Here is a 19,725-nt window from a genome sequence, read left to right on the forward strand (position 1 = left end):
AACTTACACTAATACACAGACCCTCTTTCATTAAAGGGACCATGAAAAAAAAACTGGAAGAAAATAGAAAAAAATGGAAAAGGATATAAGACAAAGTCTAAGATGCATAGCAGATAAGGAAATAAAAAGGACACAGGATTGTGATTTTTAGAAATCCAGGGTTAAGTCCTCAACAGAGCACCTGCTTTAGCAGAAAAGTCTCCAGCAAATAAATGGCCAGCAAAGCCACCCCTTTGCCAAGTGCCCCACACATGCTGGGAAAGCAGGGATGTGACTCACATTGCTGCTAAGAAACTCAGCTCCTCACACAGGTCTCATCACTGCATTCCTTGCTATGAGACTGAGCACCAGCTGGAGTGGCTCCCTTGCTGCTGAAACTTCCCTGCTCTCCTGTCTGGAAAGTGTCTCTAATCCTTTCTTGCTTTGCATGAGTAGAGGACAAGAGAGATACCTTGGTGACTTGAAGGATAGAAACAAAAGGTGTGACTCAGTATTATTAAACTGGAAGGATAGCTGCCTAAATGCCAGAAACTGTGTAGATAAAAACACCCATTTGGGTGAGCCTTTGTGGCATCACTTCCATCATGGTTTTCTGCTTTTGAAAGGAGCTCTGGAGAATGCAATTACTCATGGCCTTTGATGTTTTCTCATGAGCTAAACCACCACTAGGATAGCCCTGGAAGTACCGGCACAAACTGGTTTCCACCCATAGAAGCACAAAACCTCTTTACATCCTCTGCTAATTCTCAAGCTTCTAAAGAATCTTCTTTTACTGCCTGGTCCACACCTACATCCACAGACATCTCCTGGACTGATCCTGTATGCTTCACCTAGAGCATTCATTCCTCTGCCTCAAGGAGAACATTTAAAATCAGAGTGGGGAGCAGGGCAGAATTCTACAGTTCAAATCACTCTAAAGTCAAACAAGGAATCAGTGTGTTTCCAAAGATGGGCATAATAGTGTACAGTTCAATTTTGCAAGGAAAAACAAGGTTGCACAGATGAATGCGTACACACACCAAGCATGTTCCACCAAAAGCATCAGGTGTTTCAGATGCAACTGGAAAAGAACTGTCTCTTTTATCTGATGGGTTGCTAAACAGATGTCAACTCCCTTTTTTTGTAGTATAAACACGCTTTTACTCTAGAGAGATGTAATCTGGGTTACAAGAGAGAGACTTTTTTTAAAAATAGCATACTCCTATGCTCTCAATGCACCATGTAGATGGTACTTGGGATGTAAGCATTACCATGCTGGAATGACCAGAGCTTCCTCCAGCCTTGTACCCCATCCTCAGACATAGTGGACTCCAGACAATGTAATAGATCATCTCCATTTTAAATATTGTTTGCACATTTTGTTCCATTCACTCAGCAGTTTCACTGACCACGAGGCTGATCTCCTTAGGACACGAGCTGAGTTCACTAACTCACTCTATCATCTCTTCTGCACAACCAGGAGCCAAGAGAAGAAGGATGTTTAAGCAGACAGACAACAAACAGTCACATTCATATCTCAGGCTTCAGGCCACAGCCTAGGAAAAAGCTCTTATGTAAGAGAATAACTTTAATCATACACATAATCCTCTAGAATCTATTTATGGCCTTGAAAATTAAGACTGTACTTCATTATTTTTCTGGAGGGAAGAAGCCTATCACTTCCTAAAGTGATGGGAAATAGCAGCATTCCAAGGCAACTGTATCACCTTTATCATTTAATGTCCATGTTCCTCAATCTGGCACTTCAAAAATACCATTAAACAGTCTACCTGCAGCACTTCCAAGTATCACTGATTCAAGGTATTCCAGTCATTCATGATTACTCAAATGTAAAAAAAAACCAGAATAAAAACACGACAGAAGCAAACACCTTTGGAACACAAAAATAACAAAAAGCCCCTCATGTTATTAAAGGCATTTTCCACTCACACCAACATATTTGATTCTACAATGAAGAGAATGAGGCCCTTCAGCCCAATGGTAACTCGCAAAATAGTTCACGGAGGACAATAAAGATAAAAAGGCATAGGGATTCACAACAGAAACGTCATCTTGCTAATAACTATTGTTTCTCTATCAAAGGGGTTCATTAGCGAGGATGATTCACAGCAAATATCACTGCCAATCTACCCAACAGTATTTAGCTGAAGTAATGCTGCAACTCCCAGGAATAACATGTAATAACCAGATGATTTCCTGCAACAAAATGTCAGTCCAATGCCACTGCTGCGAAGGCTGCAGCTGTGTCCAGTGAAGACCAGAATAACTCCTCCCGCCGCCCAGCAACGTCTCAAAGCAATAGTGGCACCTTGTTGAGAGGGCAGAAGTCACACCTCCTCTCAAATCTGCCAATGATGATTTATTGTCATTGTAGCACAAAAAATTTGCCAATATCTCATTTTACAAAAAAGCGATTTCAGTACATCTTCTGAATATAATCTATTTCTTAAAAAATACATGAAAGCATTTGTTCACTGAGAACTAACAAGTGTCACAGTGGCTCCAAGGATCAGTATCCAGAAACCACATGAAAAACCTAACGGCAACTTTTTAAATGCTTCCCATTTTCAAGATCAGAGGACCACATGTGCTCATCCTAGAGTAACCAGGTTAACATTTAAAACATAACCAACAACCATTCAACACACTAATGTAATGGGAGGAAAATCCAACTATTGCTAGATCTGACTTGTACAAACTGTGTTTCAGATTCCAAATGACTCCTGAGGCTGTTTTCCATGTCTTTTGTCAACTGTTACTAGCTATGGGAAAGCAGGTATACTCATCTTCCTAATTAAATATCTAATTACCTTACTGCGGGTACTAACCAGGGCATCTGGTTGAAAGCTCCAACACACACATTCACTGTCCCTTTATTAGGAAATCCACCCTTTGCCTCGTGCGTACATTGCATGCTTCTGGCTTTTTGCTTGCAGAATGTGCAGCTTTCTGGATCCAGTCCAGAAATGAGATTTGCAAAGTTGAGGGGGAAAAAGCACTCCAAAGCTGACACTATGATCTGTGAAACAGTAATTGTCACAGCATTGCCCTGCCTTTCTCCTTCAGCACTCCTAAGAACCTGGCTATCAGAATGCCTTCCAAGCCCAATTTCTATCATCATAGACTCGTATCTCCAACTCACTCTCCTGCTGCGTGACTTTAACTGTTTTTTGAAAGATTTACAGATTCCTAAATCTTGGGAAGAAAGTTCAAACAAACTGAGATTGGTTTTAAATACACATATGACTTGCAGCATGACATTTCTATAGCTGCAGCCAGGATATCCATTTATATTAGTGGAAAATGACTGTTCTAAATGACTCCCCTCTCACATCTCTACCCTCCTGCACTTTTAGTTGGATCCCATTTAATTTGCTCACTCTGCCTATACACTCAGACCTCCTTCACTAACACCAGATTGGACAGTAATAGACTCCTCTTGCACTCTCAGTGTAAGTGTCCTCGGTTTTATTCACTGGTCAGGTGCATTATCAGGCCTTCTACTGCAACTACTTATATGCTCCTTAGATCCTTATGTTACATCAGCCCAAGGGTCAGCAGTATCAGAACCAAAATGCTTTTGGCTGCAGTAACACCAAATTACTTGAACTCGGCTTTAGCTCAACAGTGATAACCAGCACAGGCAAATGTTCCCTCTCTTCTGCTCTCATGCACTGATGCTGACTTTATGATGTGGCTCAAAAGCTTCAATTCAAGGTGATCAGAATATATGTTACCTTTGTTGGTGCCTTTTGGAACTGTAGCCGGTCTGCATGTAAGAATCATGACAGTAACACTGCCAAACAGACATTTTTTTCTTTTCAAGAAAAAATAAATTAGGGGGGCAGGAAAAAAAAAAAAAAGAAGAAAAAGGCAGTAAAAATAGATCTGGCTGGAGACCAGAGACCACAAGAACTGGCTTACAGGAAATTGTCCTCATTGGTTACTAGATAGAAAAATTTTTCCCACGTATTACATGGATCATGCAGGGACAGGATGGTTTTACACTCCCTCCAAAAGGCATGTTACCACAGGACAACCTAACTTGCAATCTTGTGCAGTTGGGAGGAAAGGGAACAGAGAGGCTGTCTCTTTCCAGTCCATACCAGCAAAGCATAAAGGATTCCAGAAGATGCTTTGTCCACTTTGTTCATTTGTGGTATCAAGTTTCAGTTACTGGGTTTTAAAATAAATACGTTTAAATGTTTCAGTCAACAAAAGGCATCGAAATAAAGTCAACAAAACAGTAACAGAAACACCATGAAACAGAGGTGCAGAGACCCTGACTTCAGTGGCTCTACTCACATAAAGGAGCATGATTCATAACACCTCATTTATTCAGGTCTTTACATGCTCTTTCCTTGCACAAGTATTACATCTGTTTTTACTCTACCACTCTAATTGAGCTTAATAGCATATTACTTAACCAGGTCCACAGCTATAGGCAAAACCTTTTAATATAATCATTTCCTAACCTGCCAATATGAGTGCTTTCGTCACAGAATGAGGAAATGTTTGCACAAATGTGGCTGCTATTGCAGGGTATTGTTGTTGGTCTAAGCCATGAATGAACAAACAGGTAAATCTCCTCCCAAACAGCTTTTGTGATGTGCAATGATGATGACAGTTTGGCTGTTAAATCTGGCTAGGACTTCAAGAAGCTTTTACTAGTTACTCCTCAGCGCTCTGCAGGCAGTAAACCATAGGCCTCTCTCAAATTATGCCAACTCTTCTCTGAAAGCTTGTTTTTGTTTATGAAACCAGTTTTCCCAACAGCAACACTACTAACGCACACATAAGGACAGCAGACTTGCTAAGCAGCATGCTAAGTATATCACTACCCCTATTGTTATATTGTTTGAGGTCACCCAGGAAATCAACAGCAGAACTGGGCTTGGAGCACAGCCTGCCTGCAACCCACTCGCCCTTTCTGCTGGTCAAGGGACCAAGATTGACAGAGATATTACACTGTGCTCTGCCATCACAGTTTTCAAAGCTAGTCATGGTCACACATACACATATACATGCACACCAAACTTTGGATCAGTCCTGATACCACACTAATAAAGAACAAGAAAACCTAGGACTTTTTTCTACCATTTGCTGAGCTACCATGATCTTGCTGAGCCAATTTTTCAGGCTGGTTCTACTGTTTTCACTACATGGCTCTAAACTATCATTCCTAGAAAAGCCATTCACCAGCTTTTCTAGAAACTTGGTAACTCCTCCATCCTCAGCACCTGTTTTCTGTACTTATTAAGGACCATATTCTGCACCCCACACACATACTAACTAGCACCTTCTTCCCCTAACACTCCCACTGCTGTCCTGCAAATCCAATGCTGCAGCAGAGTTTGGCTCTCATGCAGCCAGCACAACAGCAAGGGACCTGCAGCAGTGCTAAATTACAGCAGTTTGCTGGGCTGCAGACATGGGTATGAAGGCCAAAACCTAGACCATAAGAAAGGACTGGTCTGGGGAAGAAGTTACATGAAACTGCACATTTAAATATGTAACACATAGAACATCTGGTCTTGGAAGCATAGGTAAGTTGGTTGGACAGGTATGTGGCAGTGTTGTCACCTCCTGGTGGGTACTCTCAGAACTATGTAATGGTCAAAAATAACAGTAATTCAGAAGTTAGGCTTTAAAGTCACTTTTATGCCTAGTTTAGAACCTTCCTAATACAATCATGCAACAACTGTTCCTATAGTACTCTAACAAGTATCTTGTTCCATTTGTTATTTTACAAGAAAAACATTTCAAAGAAGTATCCCATAACATGTAGAACTGTGTATTTCCCAAGTACTTGCCATTAAATCGATATTGAAAGCTCAGGAAAAAACTCGGGTCATAATCATGTTTGATAACGGAAATCCATCTTCCAACAGCCAGCAAACAGAAAGGGGGATTAGGAAGTTACGTTTACTAGAAGACAAATTGAAGTTCAAGATATTTAAGACACTGTCTCTCCCTTTATTCACGTGTAGCATTTAATACCTGAAACCAATGCTGTTCCCACTACAGGAAGACATGCTCTTACAAAATGTGGAGCTGAACATTGTGCCTCTCTCCACTGAAGTGTCTTTAAATCAATTCTGCACCCTTCTCATCAAGAGGCAGGTCACAGGCTCCTCCAGACCCCCACAAGGCTCACATCTGCTAGATTCCCCCTCACCTGGGGAGACAAGTTGTCTCCTGTATCATACACAGCTACAGAGTACTGCAAAGTATGAAAACTGTAAAAAACAATGGTCATGAGAGAACCCTTTAGTTTTTCACCAACTCTTTATGTGCAGACCATAGTGTACTAACTTCATCACAGCAAATCCCTATGAATTCAAACTAGCGCAGAAGGTGCAGCCAGTCATTGTCAGCCCTGTTCTCGTCAATGACAACACCAGAATACATCACCTCTGGAATTACATCTCCAAGGAGCTCTGGCACTGCGCCCCTGCCCTGTCCTACAACATGGCTCATTTACCTAACTCTGAGCACTGACCTTTTGGCCACTTTTATTTCCTAGCTGCTACACTCCTTGCAGCTTACACCATCCCCGATCTAACCTCATCATGGTAAATAGTTACAGCCTGTGCTCTGTGCTCAGGCAAAATTTTCATCTGCACTGCTTCATTTGGCCTAACTTTCCTAGATTTTGTAATTCCTGCCTGAATAAGCTATTTCTACATCTCTGCATGAATTTTCTTTCCAAGTTCTCATCTCTATGAAATGTCTTTTCCACTCCATCTCCTTCAGCACCTAGGAAGCCTACAAAGACCTCTGCAGCTAACCTGTTATAGATCAAAACATCCCTCCCATTTACCAATTTGTTTCAAAGCAGAACACTACAAGGATATCTGCTCCACCCCAAGGAGCAGAAGAAAGGTCATGTCTTCTACTGAAAAAAAATCAGCACTCAGAAGTCCTGTGGTTTAAAAGCATGACCTAGCACAATGCAGCACAACCACATTACACAAGACCAAGAGGAGATACACAATCACAGGGACTCTGTGGAAAGACACAACGCCCCATAAAATATACAGGCTGTGTGTCTCCGAAACACAAGATGTGTAGGGGGGCAAGAGCAGTGCCCATCTCCCAAAAACTCACCAATACGCCCTGGTCCACTGCTCACTGGTGGAGAAGAGGGTCTGCAGCAATACTTGTTAATCAAGGGGAAATCAGAAAACATCTCCAGAGGAGGGCAAGATTTAAACAGGAGAATTAAAGACAGCTTTAATTCAAAGTGGTGAATGTGACAGTTCCCATGCAAAGAGTCTACTGGCACACGTATTGAGACACACACTGAATTCACATAAACCTTCAAAACTAAGCAGCATACTTGCAGAGGAAATCTATCAGCTGAAGAAAGTAGCCTTTCTAGAAATGCAAGCACTGACATTTTACAGGCTGTTTCTCAGAATTTCACAGCTAAAATATTTTGTTCAATCTGCCTGGAAAACAGACCCAGAGCAATGTGACCAGACCAGGTCCCAAATACTTTCATTAACATAGCATCATTTTTGTTTATCCCCTAGACCAAAGAGTCTATTTTCAGACTCATAGGGTAGATAATGGCCTTCTGAGATCTCCTGCCCTTGTGAAAGTTGGTATGAAAAACACTCTGTGGGCTTACATCCCCCTTCACTATGTCTGCACCTGCAAATGCAAAACTCAGACTTTTACCCCATTTCTCTATGTCTTTCTGATTCCACACGTGCCATTACTGAACTTACACCCAAATTCCAACTTCCAAGTGCTGTATATAGCTAATTAGGGAGCAGATACTGGCTCCTGATGAAGGCAGACACAATCTAATAGAGACAGGGCAGTGTCTACTCTGAACCATTACAGAGAAGAATGCACTGACCACCCCCTTAACCTTACAGCAAGGGTTCAGCCTGCACTGACCTGGCTGCAGGGCTGGATCGTGTTGCCCACTGATAGAAGGTTCTGCAAAATGCCATTCCCTGCCACCAGCTACAAAGGGCTATGTGCAAGAGGGAAACACAGGATTTGCAGACAGGCCAGCAATATTTCCAGACCTGTAAAGCTAATCTTAGGCTTTCCTGCTCAAAGACTCTAAACTGATGTTTAATACAGAAAAATACCCCACTGCTTTTTTAAAACTTCTAGACCAAGTCTCAGTCATTCTACTTAATCTAAATGTCCTTCTCTTTTTTTTTTTACACTTGAAAGAGCAAGTTTTACCCACAAAGTCATGCACTTTAAAAATACCCTGAAACCACAAATCATAGTTGCTGTGCCAGACACATGATTCATAACCACAATAAAGTTGTTTGAGGCTTGCCTACTCTCTTCTGCATTGACACTAACTCTGAAGATTAAAAATGAGATGCAGATTGCTTCTCCTGCAAATATACTCTGTAACCTTGAAGAGACCTGGGTAACCCTCAGCCTCAGCTTCATTCCTTAGCTGCTTAAAGAGATTACAGTTTAAAAAAGACACCAACTACATCAGTGGCCAGCATCCATGATTCATCCTATGAATACTGCTCCCAAAGAAGAGTGCTTGCATCTTCAAAACTCATCTTCTCAATGAGAAATACAGGAAATGGTTCTATACACAAGAGCAGTCCCCTTATGCCAGTCAGGTCTTTCCACCACAATGAGGACTCACAGAGGAAGGGTGGGTGAAGTCAGCATAAAGGAAACTGACATCCTGCTCCTGACTTCTGGCTAAAAAAAATCAGAAGAAATTCAAAAGAAATTACCTACCAAACTGTTTGTACAGGTAACCTGCAGGGTCTAAATGGCATATTCTCCACGAAACCCACAGGTCTCCTCCAACTAGGAAGCTTCTCCATGTATGGCTCAGCTGAATTTGAACCTTCTTGCTTCAGCGAACAGGCTGCAAGGCCCACCCATCTTTACACCTGCTGCCTTCATTGCAGCCACATGATACAGAAGAGTTTGATTTTGGGGGTCCCAGAGTGGTGTCCTCCCACCAGCAGGAGCTGGGTCTGGGCGTCTCCCATTTCTCTTTTGACTTCTCTCTGGCCTTTCCAGCCAGGAATAACACAAGCACTCAGGCAGTTTGACTTCATCCATCACGTCCTAGCACAGAACTGCAGGACGACTGGCAAGCTCCTTCTGTTTGCACATTTGGTTTTATCATCTTCCTGAACAGACGGTTTTGCATCAGTACAGTAGCCAAGAAAACACAGAGCTGCTGCAGCTGACATGCAGCAGAACACACTTTCCTAACCTCTTTTCTTTGAAATGATTACAGTTGCACCAAAGAACACAGTGAAAGCAATATTTTCCCACAGGCATGAATAGATTACAGCATTTCTCTGAACTGCAAATTATTCTATTCTTAGTTAGTGATTAGCAGTGCTGTAGGAACAGACCAAACACTTCAAACTCAGCTCTAGATTTTGTTCTGAAATATCCTTTACATGTAAGGTGCTCTCCCCAGTACTGCAAAGAATCACTTTTGTCTATTCACTGAGACACCAGAAAACCATTTTTTAAAAAGGGAGGGAATTGCCCATGATGAGCAGAAACAAAAAAGCCAAGTTCTTGCGCTACAGTGTTTTTGTGAGACTTGATTCTTCCATCTCACATGGTAACAAATGAACACTGAAAGCAATTTCCCATCTTGTTCTGTCAGCACATGGACACCTAATAAATCCCAGAATGTAGAAGACACCCAGAAGGCTTTTTTCTATTTCTTACGGTTGTGTAATTACAGGACATAGTTATGACACTCATGCTGCTTCCCACTCTGCCTTTGAACAAATTAAAGGCAAATAATGTAAAAAACACAGATACTGGGGAAAACACAATTGCTACATTTGTGTAAATATAGGACATCTTTCAGGTGGCTGGCTGGCTGGTACAGAATCTGGTGATATTCTTCCAAATTGGCTTGATTTAAGTCATTCATTTTCTTACATGGTTTATTTGCATAAGACTGTGAGACAACTGACAGCAGGCAAAAAGCAGCCGCATCAGCAGGTGCCATACTGATCTCAGGCCTCAATGCTGATTATCACAAGCAGAGATGCTGATCCTGAGGAATACTTAATTGCCTGCTCACAGCCCCCAACTATTTTCCCAGCTCCAGCACCTCCTTCTCTGCTGTGTACAAAAAGCACTTTTTTTCATTCCCAGAAAGGGCCTGCCATGGGATAGCAGCCTGGGACTTCTGCTGCCCACACAGCATGCAACAGTCCTGCCTGGGAGGAAACATGCCAGACCCTGTTGGCATGGTTTCTAATGGAATCAGGAAGGCCAAACTTGACACAGGGGATAGGTTAATGCCATGGAAAGCAAATAGAAATCATGGAGTCATGCTGCTGTGTGATGTCTTCCCAAACCTTAGCACTGAACCAAAGATGATGTTCCTCAAACCTGAGTCCTTGAACCACTACCATATCTGTTTTTTTAAAATTTGGTCGGCATTACGCTCCGAGACAATTTGACTGGCATGACCAAAAAGAAAACAAACCCTCCACCATATGCTCACTACTACTGCCAGGGTCTGAGACCAGTCATAAATGAGAAAGGCATAAAGGCTTTCCTGTTGCTATGCTACAGATGTTGTTCAGTATCTTCATGGTGTATTTCTGAGACTCAAGAGCCTGTTTTTGCTGGCTGTAACTGCATGTGGGTGCAAGTCTATTGAAATCAATGGACCTAGCAATTTCAGAGATAAAAAAGCATCTGGCCCTGATGCTTCAAGCCTTCTAGCACAAATACAACATGCACAGTCTCATTCTGACATGAAGAGCTTGAGTACAGCAATCTTTAGCTTCAGCTCTTGCTTATTACAAAAATGCATAATTGCCAATACAAAACAGTGGCAGAATTAGTCAGAATTGTATTTAAAAGACCAAGCTTTCTAGCTCAGCTCTCACATATGAAACTTGCCTTTGTATTTGCCTGAAAAAGCATCAGCTTTTCATCCAAAGCAATAGTTTCCTACTTGATGGGTTGGAGTCCACACTTTCTCCTTCTGAGCACATTGTAAAGTGTCTCAGAGGCATGCACCCCTGCTCTAATTAGAAACAAAATACAATTTTATACACATATCTGCCCATACTGTTATTGTTTGCACTATGAAGCTCTTTCTTAGTTGTTAGATCAGGATAAGCTGCTAATTAAGATGTACAGCAGAAAAAGGCACTTTGATGGAAGAGAAAACAAAGCGCTGCATGAGGCTCAGGAGATTGGAATCTGATCCCAGCTGGGTCACAATTTGCCTACTTACTGCCCGCAGATAGCATTATTATCTTAATGTTCCTCATTTCCTCACATGCAAACTGGAAACACTAACAGTGTCTCCTAATGGAGACACTTCGTACTTCAGTACTGGATCCCCAAGAAGGCTCCTTCTTCACTGCCACAACTCTGGAACAAAATACCTGTACAAAAGAGTAACATGGCATTTTTCCAGCTTCTAAACTTGGCACCCTCGTCACAAGGCAGGCAAAGACACAGCGCTGGAGAACAGGGGCTTCCCTCTACCCATGGTCTGTACATTGGGGCTGTACATTGCTGGAGAACAGGGGCTTCCCTCTACCCATGGTCTTGGATGAGTTCAAACTCATTTTTGACTCCTGCACCTTTACATTCAGCTCCCATTCCACCTCCATAGCAAGAATTTTTGTGCAGGCACTATTCCCTGACTGGTGTTTTTCCAAACCAGGTCCAAAAGCCTTTCAAACGTAAACATTCAAACACACAGAGCCTCACCACCCACCTGGCTCCTAACTACATTACACATACTTCCATAATGTTTTCTATAGAAAGATCATTATTTAGGTCAGCAGGTCCCTCAAGGAAAAAAATAATTAACAGAAGCTTTTAAAACTCTGATTTCAAATGCAGCACCAATGCATTTGGTAATGCATTGAATTTCCCCTATCTCTGAGATTTTCATTAAAACAGTTGGAAAGAGAAGTCAGAGTGAGACAGCCCTGTCAAGAGCACATGAATTGTTTGAATTCTTGCCTACAGTTCTACACCACAACTAAATCTCTCCTAGAAATGCACTTAAGAACTAAGGATTGAGGTTTTCACATTTTCAGCAGTACCATTCCCATTGATTCTTATTCAGAATATGGGCCTTTGGAAGCTCAGCTCAAAGCAACCACAACACTGAAGTGTGAGAAAAGTGCATTTATATCAATGTCAGGCAATGTAAAGCACCACATTTTACAGCATTTGGATTACAAACCTATGTGATGGAGAAACACAGCAAAGTGTAAGCAGCCCTGTGTGCCAGCAGTGGGTAAATATGGACAACAGAGACATGGAAGTCTAAAGAAGTATTTTTTTCTTTTTTGATCAGAATCAAAACATTATCTGGTCCCCTAGAAGCATAGAGTTGACTTGCTTTTATCAGGATTTGAGACACTAGTCTTAACAGCCTAGGAATTATAAACTTGAAAAAGTTATTTCAGCTACACAAAAATATCCACAGATGTAATACAGGACATACGATTTGTGTATTCTTAAAAGTGTTAAATGTTTCATTCATACAACAAGATAAACTGATATAATATTATTTATTTATATATATTTAACATATATATATATACATACTGTATTATAATAGTAAAAAGGAAAATCAGTTCCAAGCAAACCCAGTTGGGTTTCATGTGGAAGTTTTAAAGTCAGTAACTCCTCCCTTTATATATTGCTCAGACAAATGAAGTGAATTCTACAGTCTACCTTTCAAAGCCTGAAAATCAAGAATTTGGTGAATGGCTTCCCATTAGTACCATATGCTTCCAAGGTGAGAAGCAACACAAAAGGATTACCTTTATTACCTGTATTACCTTTAGATGATGAGGCATGTTTATGCCTACAGCATTTAAGAACTGGAAGAAAAATAACTGATTCTTCCTATGACTGTAATCTTTTTTTCCTTGGGATGTCAACCCTGTTCTCTTATAGACCTGGCCACACTGGAAAATCTGACACTGCCTTTAGGCAGAGCTTCAGTGAGACACTTCACACGATCCTATCAGATTGAATAGCTTTAACCCTGGTCCTGTTGCTACTGGTACCAGTAGAAAAAAAAACTGTGAGTGACTTTATGGAAGAAAGACTTTCGACATATCACTTGTTAAGTGGTTATGTGCCCAGAAACCTGTGAAGACATAAGAAATAGAGATAAAAATCTATGAACAGGTTATGAGTTGGAGCTCTAAGAACAGAAAAGCTTCTACCTCTGGGTGCTACACACACTGAAATGCTCTCTCCCCACCAATAATAAAAGACATTGGAGATGTAAAGGCATTACAGCCACTATTTTCAAAGGTTGTAAGTGAAGCAAATCTTGTAGATAAAGATAGTATCTCCTGCACCTGGGGGGCAGGGGAAAAAAACCACACACCAAGAAAGCTTTCAGGATTAGAAACTTTAATCCTGGTCTTCACCATTCACCTGCAAACTTACCTATTTTTCCTGCTGTATCAAATAATCTCATAAAAGATGTTTTCTATCTCCAAAGAGATTTGTCTGGCATTATTTAAACCTTTCAGGTTAGAATTAAAGGGCACAACATTTCTTCATCAAGACTGTCTCAGATGATGTCACTGCTGCCCACCACAAAAAAAAGGTCTGGCTCCTACTCCCATGGAAGTTAAAACTCCTACTTTTTGCTCTGGAGAAGGATCTAATCAAAACTATTTATCCTATTGCCTTCCAGCCTCCTGGTACGGTATGCCGGAGGTAATAAGGAATGTGGTTAACTGAATAAAATAAGGTTAAAAAGTATTTTAAGGGCCTAGTAGCCGGTATAGTAATTTATTCGACTAAACGAATGGCATCTCAGCGTTTGAAGACTAAGCATTAAGTAGAAGCAGACGCTTGCAGTTCTACAACACGCTGTTTCCTTTTAAAAAAAAGTTGTGTGCGCCACCTGTTCCTTCCATTTTTCCTTTTTTTTCCTGAAGACACTGCTGGCAATGGAATTAGTCGTTAAAAAACAACCCACAAACACTTACTTGATTAACTAACTAGCAGTCAGGAGCTGCTGGCATCAATAAGAACAGCTTCCTCAGATACTCCCTCAATAAATACTTTGCTAGCCTCTGGGTTTCACATCTGGTGTTTGGTAGAATGTTAACCCAGGCATTTGTTATTACTCAGAAACCTGCATCTTTATACATCATACGTACTCTCAGAGAATGAAAAGTAAAGTGGCCCTTAAAAGAACACCTATTTCTGTATATTCGTAATCTCAGGCTTCAGATTATTTGAGCAAGTGGAGTTTAGACATGTAACCCAAATGCCCAGATGCACCTGAAAGAAACTACACCAACAACCCAGTTCTGCTGCTGTGCAATACCAACATACTTGTGATGACTTCAGTAAGAGTCATGCCAATGAGAAATCTGGTCTGTCAGACTTTCATACTACAAGCACACCTGGTTCAGAGTCATATGGGTGCCAACTGGTTTGTCTGCAAAAATTCTACAGCCACGACCTTCATTCAGCACCTCCCACTCCTTTTCCCTCCCTGATACAGCACTTAGGGGTTCCTTGGTCCCCATCCTACCCACAAGCTTCTGGGGAAGAAGACATCACACCAACATCTTTCCTGCTTTTCCACCTATGAACACAGGGAGCATCACACAGTTCTGCAAGGCCAGAAGCCAGAGCTGGTTAATGTCACAGCTTGATGGCCTTCATCCTCAACTGCTGGATGCAGCCCAGGTCATGTGTTTTTCTAACTCAGCAGCATAGAGGCTGGATCACAGCCCTCCTACTGGCCAGGGCTAACAGGATTGCCCACTAAGAGTGCAAGACAGTGTGCTGCACATCCCAGCAAAGCGCTGCTGGGGGCAAACACCAGAGGAGAATGCTACATGGAGAAACTCTCTCTCCCTCTGCCCCACACCCTGCTGGAGGGCTCCTTCTTACAAGAGGGGAACTTGGAACAGTAAGACAAGGAGCACTTCCAATCAGCTGGAATGCTGTTGGATCTTTTTGGGGCAAGCTCAAGTTGCTTACGACTTCAACATAAATAGTGAAGGCTTAGTCTAAATAGCTTCTGCCTCACATGATTCTCTCTCTAAGGTATCTAGCAGCCTTCAAAACAAAGGGTGTTGGATGTAATGTCAATGCCTTCAACAGGTAAGTGTGGCTTTCTCGTTTCTTTTTTTTTTTTTAATTTTAGCACAAGGAGAATATAATACAGAAAACCTGTCACAGAGAAAGAAGGAGGGCCCAAGGATAACATCCTGATGTTCGACCATGTGGACTGTTCTCACTCCTCAGTACCACACATGACACTGCTCTCCTCAGGAACCTCTGCCGTGGGAGCAATTTGAACTGCTGAATCCCTTTACGCTTTCTGTTCCTAGCAGTACAGTAGGAGAGAATGGTAATGGTGTGTACCTGTGAGCACATCTGCAAAACAACTTGAGGTGCATAATCTTACACTGGGAACTAGAGAACCAGTATACCCTGGTAGAATGAAACTCAGATTTCTCCAAGAGATCAGGTGCCTTATTAGAATTATTTATTTGCTGGGCTACAGCAGATCACTCGCACAAGAGAAACAGCCCAAAAGAGCAGCAATTTAAAGATGGAAGTACAAAAGACTCCATGGTATAAGTGGTGATGCCAGTTCTTGTATCTTTTAAAAACAAAGGCAAATGTTCAGCTAGCTCTGTCTGTTTACAGGGCTTCTAAGAACACCAACTCACTCAGTTCTTTCATTCTATATATTCGATATTCTTTTTCATGATTCAGTGGAAAGAGAGAGGTTCTTCAGAAAATGGCTCAATCATATGTGACCTTCCCAGCTTCCTGAGATGCTCATCTACAGTCTCTGCTCTCTGCAGGAGGAGAGCAGGGTAAGCACACTGCTTGCAAGCAGCAGTGACATACAAGGGCCTAACGTTAGGCTAGGCAATGCAGGTCTTCTGGCTTTTGATAAAATTCTCTTCTGCTTTTTGTTCATACCACATGGAAAATCACCAGGTAGTACAGGCTTTGGTACCATTACACAGGCTTTGGTACCATTACATATACTTAGGCTGTTCCTGTGAAATATTCTGATAAGAAATAAACCCATCTTTTTGTTGCCTTTTTTTTTCCAGGTTCTCAGTAAAACACAACAGTTGTGCTTACACTTAATGCTTTCTTTTGAGAATTTGGGTTTTATTGCCCTTCAAGTGTGAAAAATTAGGTAATATTTATGTTCAATACATGCCTAAGCTTGCAGAGACAAGCCTGAGACAGTCTTGCTTTCATTCCTTTGTGAAAGATACACTGCTGTCTGATGAGCAAGAAGGTGCTTTGGGGCAGTTAGAAAGTGATGCAACAGAGTGAGACCAATAAATGGGTGAAGAGCTTCTCTGTGCCATTATGTGGGTTGTGTAAAAGCCTAAGAGAGGGTTATAAGGAAGACAATCAAGACAAAAAAAGAGAGCTGAGCATGATCTGCACATGCCTTAGATTCACATGGAGAAGACAGAAAGAGAAGAACAAAATCTAATCAAATCTTATAAGTTTGGTATGTTTAAACAGCCTTGGTGCAGGACCGCTTCTCTAGTCTGTACTGTGTGTTCAGCTTAATAAAATGAGATTTAGACAACTGATTATTTAATTACAAGGAGGTCTTTTGCTCTCTGTTTATGCAAGAACACAGCTTCTATTGATAAACTGTGAGCAGCTCAAATACAGCTGAAAAGTACCAATATGCCAGGTGCTGGAAGAATTGGATTACTACTCACTTCTAAGAGCAAACAGTTTACCTACCCCTTTCAGCTGACAGTTCACCACCCTGCTCTGAATTTCCTGGTTACACACATCAACTGTGATAAATCTTTGGTAAGAACAGACAAGAGCATTCAAACCCTGCCACAAAGACTACTGAAGCTCAGACTAGCACAGGTGAAGTGAAATGCAGAATGAACTCTCCTCGACTTCCCTGTTGCTCTTCACGAAGAGAACCCACCAAACAGCTTTGTCTACACTTTTAGCTCAGATCCTCAATCACTCCTTCCTATTAAAAGTTTTTGGATTTGGCCTTATTACAGCTTTGAAAGACCTATCTCTTCCTGACCATTTAACTTTTTGCCTAATGATTCAAGTTCAATGACATAGAGAGGCTGACAAGCAGCAGATAAAAGAAACATCTTGTACTCACTGAAATCAAAGCTAGACTTCTTCTCACTGGATAAGGATTAATACCATGAGCAGGGCTCCTGGCAGTTTCCATTCAAGAATGGTGACAAGAGCCTTGCTGATAAATTCTCACATCTCACCTGTTTCTCTCACTGCAAGAGAGAAGGCTTACATGACTGTGGCAGTTTTTTAAAACACCTTGAGAAATACAAGTGGTACATCTGCACTGCAGCCCATCACAGCTATAAAGCAGTATTTCAGAGCTGGTGACAAGCAACGCACTCTGAAATACCCAGCAGAGAGACTGTTGCTCTGCATTGAAATACTGCCACTCACTCTGGCTGTGGATACATACTCCAGGAAAGACTCATGCCTTCACACAAAGGAAAAAACTATGACCTCTAAGAGAGAAATGTGAGACTGCAGTAAGAGCATCAATGTTGTGACCAGGAACTGCCCCCAGCACATAGACGCAGGCAACACATGTCCCAGTTTTTACTCCATTCTCCCGCCCTAGAAAGAAGACAGACAAGAACCAACTACAGAAAAAGAAAAAGCCAAACCCCAGAACAAAATCCAACTTCATCATGACTGTGCAGTGTCACCAGATAAACCTGGTGCTTGAAAATTTAACCTTTCTTGGAAGAGGAATGACCAAGTAATTCTTCTTCCAACAACCCCTGGATAAAGGGAAAATGGTATTTACCAGCTCTCTTTGTGCTGTTTTTCACTTGAGTCGTTCAAATAACTAAAAGCCGTCTGTACCCATTACACAAACTCCCCTCTGAACAGGTAATACCAGGGGTGCAAGTGGGAAATCCTGGGATCAGCATCTCTTTGCATCTGGGCTGTGTTGCAAACTTGCATATCCCATAAACAACCTCAATAAAACAATGCAACAAAACAGAGCAACAAATCGTCAGACAAGGTGAGCATGTAGTGACTGACACACAAGTAATCAGCACACATCCTGGAACATTTTTCCTAAATGTGAATCCTAAATTTGAAGCGTGAGAAGAAAAAAATGCCACATCACAGATTCAACTTGCAGTGCTTGTGCTCAGCAGCAGCAGCCTTTTGGATAGTTCAACTCTCATTAACAAGAGGACATTTCCTACAGAAAACAGAAGTCTACACAAAAAAGTTGGCAAAAACCCCAGTGAGTTTTTATTTTCACTTGTTTCCACCTCTGTGCCATAAACACCTTCACCGTACAGCCCAGAAAATGTATGTATCTTCTTTGTTTAGAACACCATTACAATACATAACTCATGTACATGCAAGCATAGGAGGAGTCCTGTCAAACTATTTGGGTTTGTTTGAACAAGCCCCAGAGATTCATTAGGCAATCCATCTCAGTAAAGTCAAGACGCACAACATTTCCGGAGCCCTGGAATGACTGATACAAGACCAACAAAAACAGAAGACCCACCTTGTGGTGTTGCTGTCACCTTGTCAGTCACAGGTAATTTTATTTCAGGTTTCACAATCTGAAAAAAAAAAGCTCTCAGTTAGTGGCAGCTGTTAAAGGCAAAAGCTTTAATCTTATTATATGAATTAAAGACTCATGACTTGCAACATGTTAATAACAAGATGCCTTCCTCCTCCGTTTTTAGTAACATGTGCAAAGTTATACCAAATTATCTTTTCCGGTGACTAGAACCTCTCTTGCCATTATAGCTTACATCCCTTGATTTGCATCAGACCATGTCTTACCAAAGAGCCCAGGCCTTCAGAATTCCTGTTTTCGTATAAAGTGAATATCCATGGAAAAGCTGATTCCTCTGAAGTACAGGCTATACTATGGTGTCCATTACGATCAGAGTTTCATAGAAACAATAAAACCCTTTCCTTCCTTACAGAAAGAAGATGATCTGAAGGCAGAAGCCCTTTCATGTAGCTAGATTCACTGGGGATGATTTGCCAAAAATTAGGAAAGACACTAACAGCAACAGCCCTAAGTACAAGGAGTCAGCAAATAAACAATGTAGATAATACAACCTAATTTGCCAAAAGCTTACTTGTTGCCAGGAATCCCACAGTTAAGCTGCACAGTAACAAATGATGTGCTTACAAGCTGCAGACCAGACTGATGGGGCCTATTAATTCGGTATCAGGTAACGTGGTATCATGTACCACAGAAAACCTGCATCAGGGAAGTGCTGTTGAGCTGTCACAGAGGAGAATTCTCTGGTGCTACAGCTGTTTTACTGCAGGACCCTGGGCATGTCCTTAACTGCTTTGTGCTTGAGTTACTAACCATATCTTACAATGGGTATAATATCATCACAATGGCATAAATGAGGACTACTTACTGCTTTGCAAATCCTGGGAATGGCTAGGCAAGGGAGAAGCACCTATAAAGTGCAAATTGTTGGCATTTACAAATTGCACTGAACTGCCTGAGAAGGAAGAAGTACAGACTTCCCTACCCAGCTTCAAGTCAACAGCCAACAAATGGACCATTTTCCAGCCCATCATCTTCAATCAGCACACACCCTACCTGCAGAACTAATTTCTGCCAAAATGTGGGTAACAAAACTCACAGCTGGACAAAGCTATTCAAGATGCTCATTGCTTCACAGGGGAAAGATAGGGAGAAGATAA

At 41.5% G+C, this 19,725-nt stretch overlaps 1 protein-coding gene across 40 annotated transcripts in view; it reads right to left on the minus strand.

The window, feature by feature from the left end:
• MAP2 (microtubule associated protein 2) overlaps positions 1 to 19,725 on the minus strand; it is a 236,821-nt gene that overhangs the window by 167,965 nt on the left and 49,131 nt on the right. For 25 of the 40 annotated variants that reach the window (XM_017747015.1, XM_017747013.1, XM_017747000.1 and 22 more), the window contains exon 2: positions 18,551 to 18,608. The exons of the other annotated variants lie outside the window; for them this stretch is intronic. In XM_017747015.1, coding sequence (XP_017602504.1) covers positions 18,551 to 18,608 — 58 coding nt within the window. The remainder of the gene's footprint in view (positions 1 to 18,550; positions 18,609 to 19,725) is intronic. 40 annotated transcript variants of the gene reach the window in all.

The sequence above is a fragment of the Corvus brachyrhynchos genome, unplaced genomic scaffold, assembly GCF_000691975.1.
Source record: "Corvus brachyrhynchos isolate BGI_N302 unplaced genomic scaffold, ASM69197v1 scaffold481, whole genome shotgun sequence".
Lineage (NCBI taxonomy): Eukaryota > Metazoa > Chordata > Aves > Passeriformes > Corvidae > Corvus > Corvus brachyrhynchos.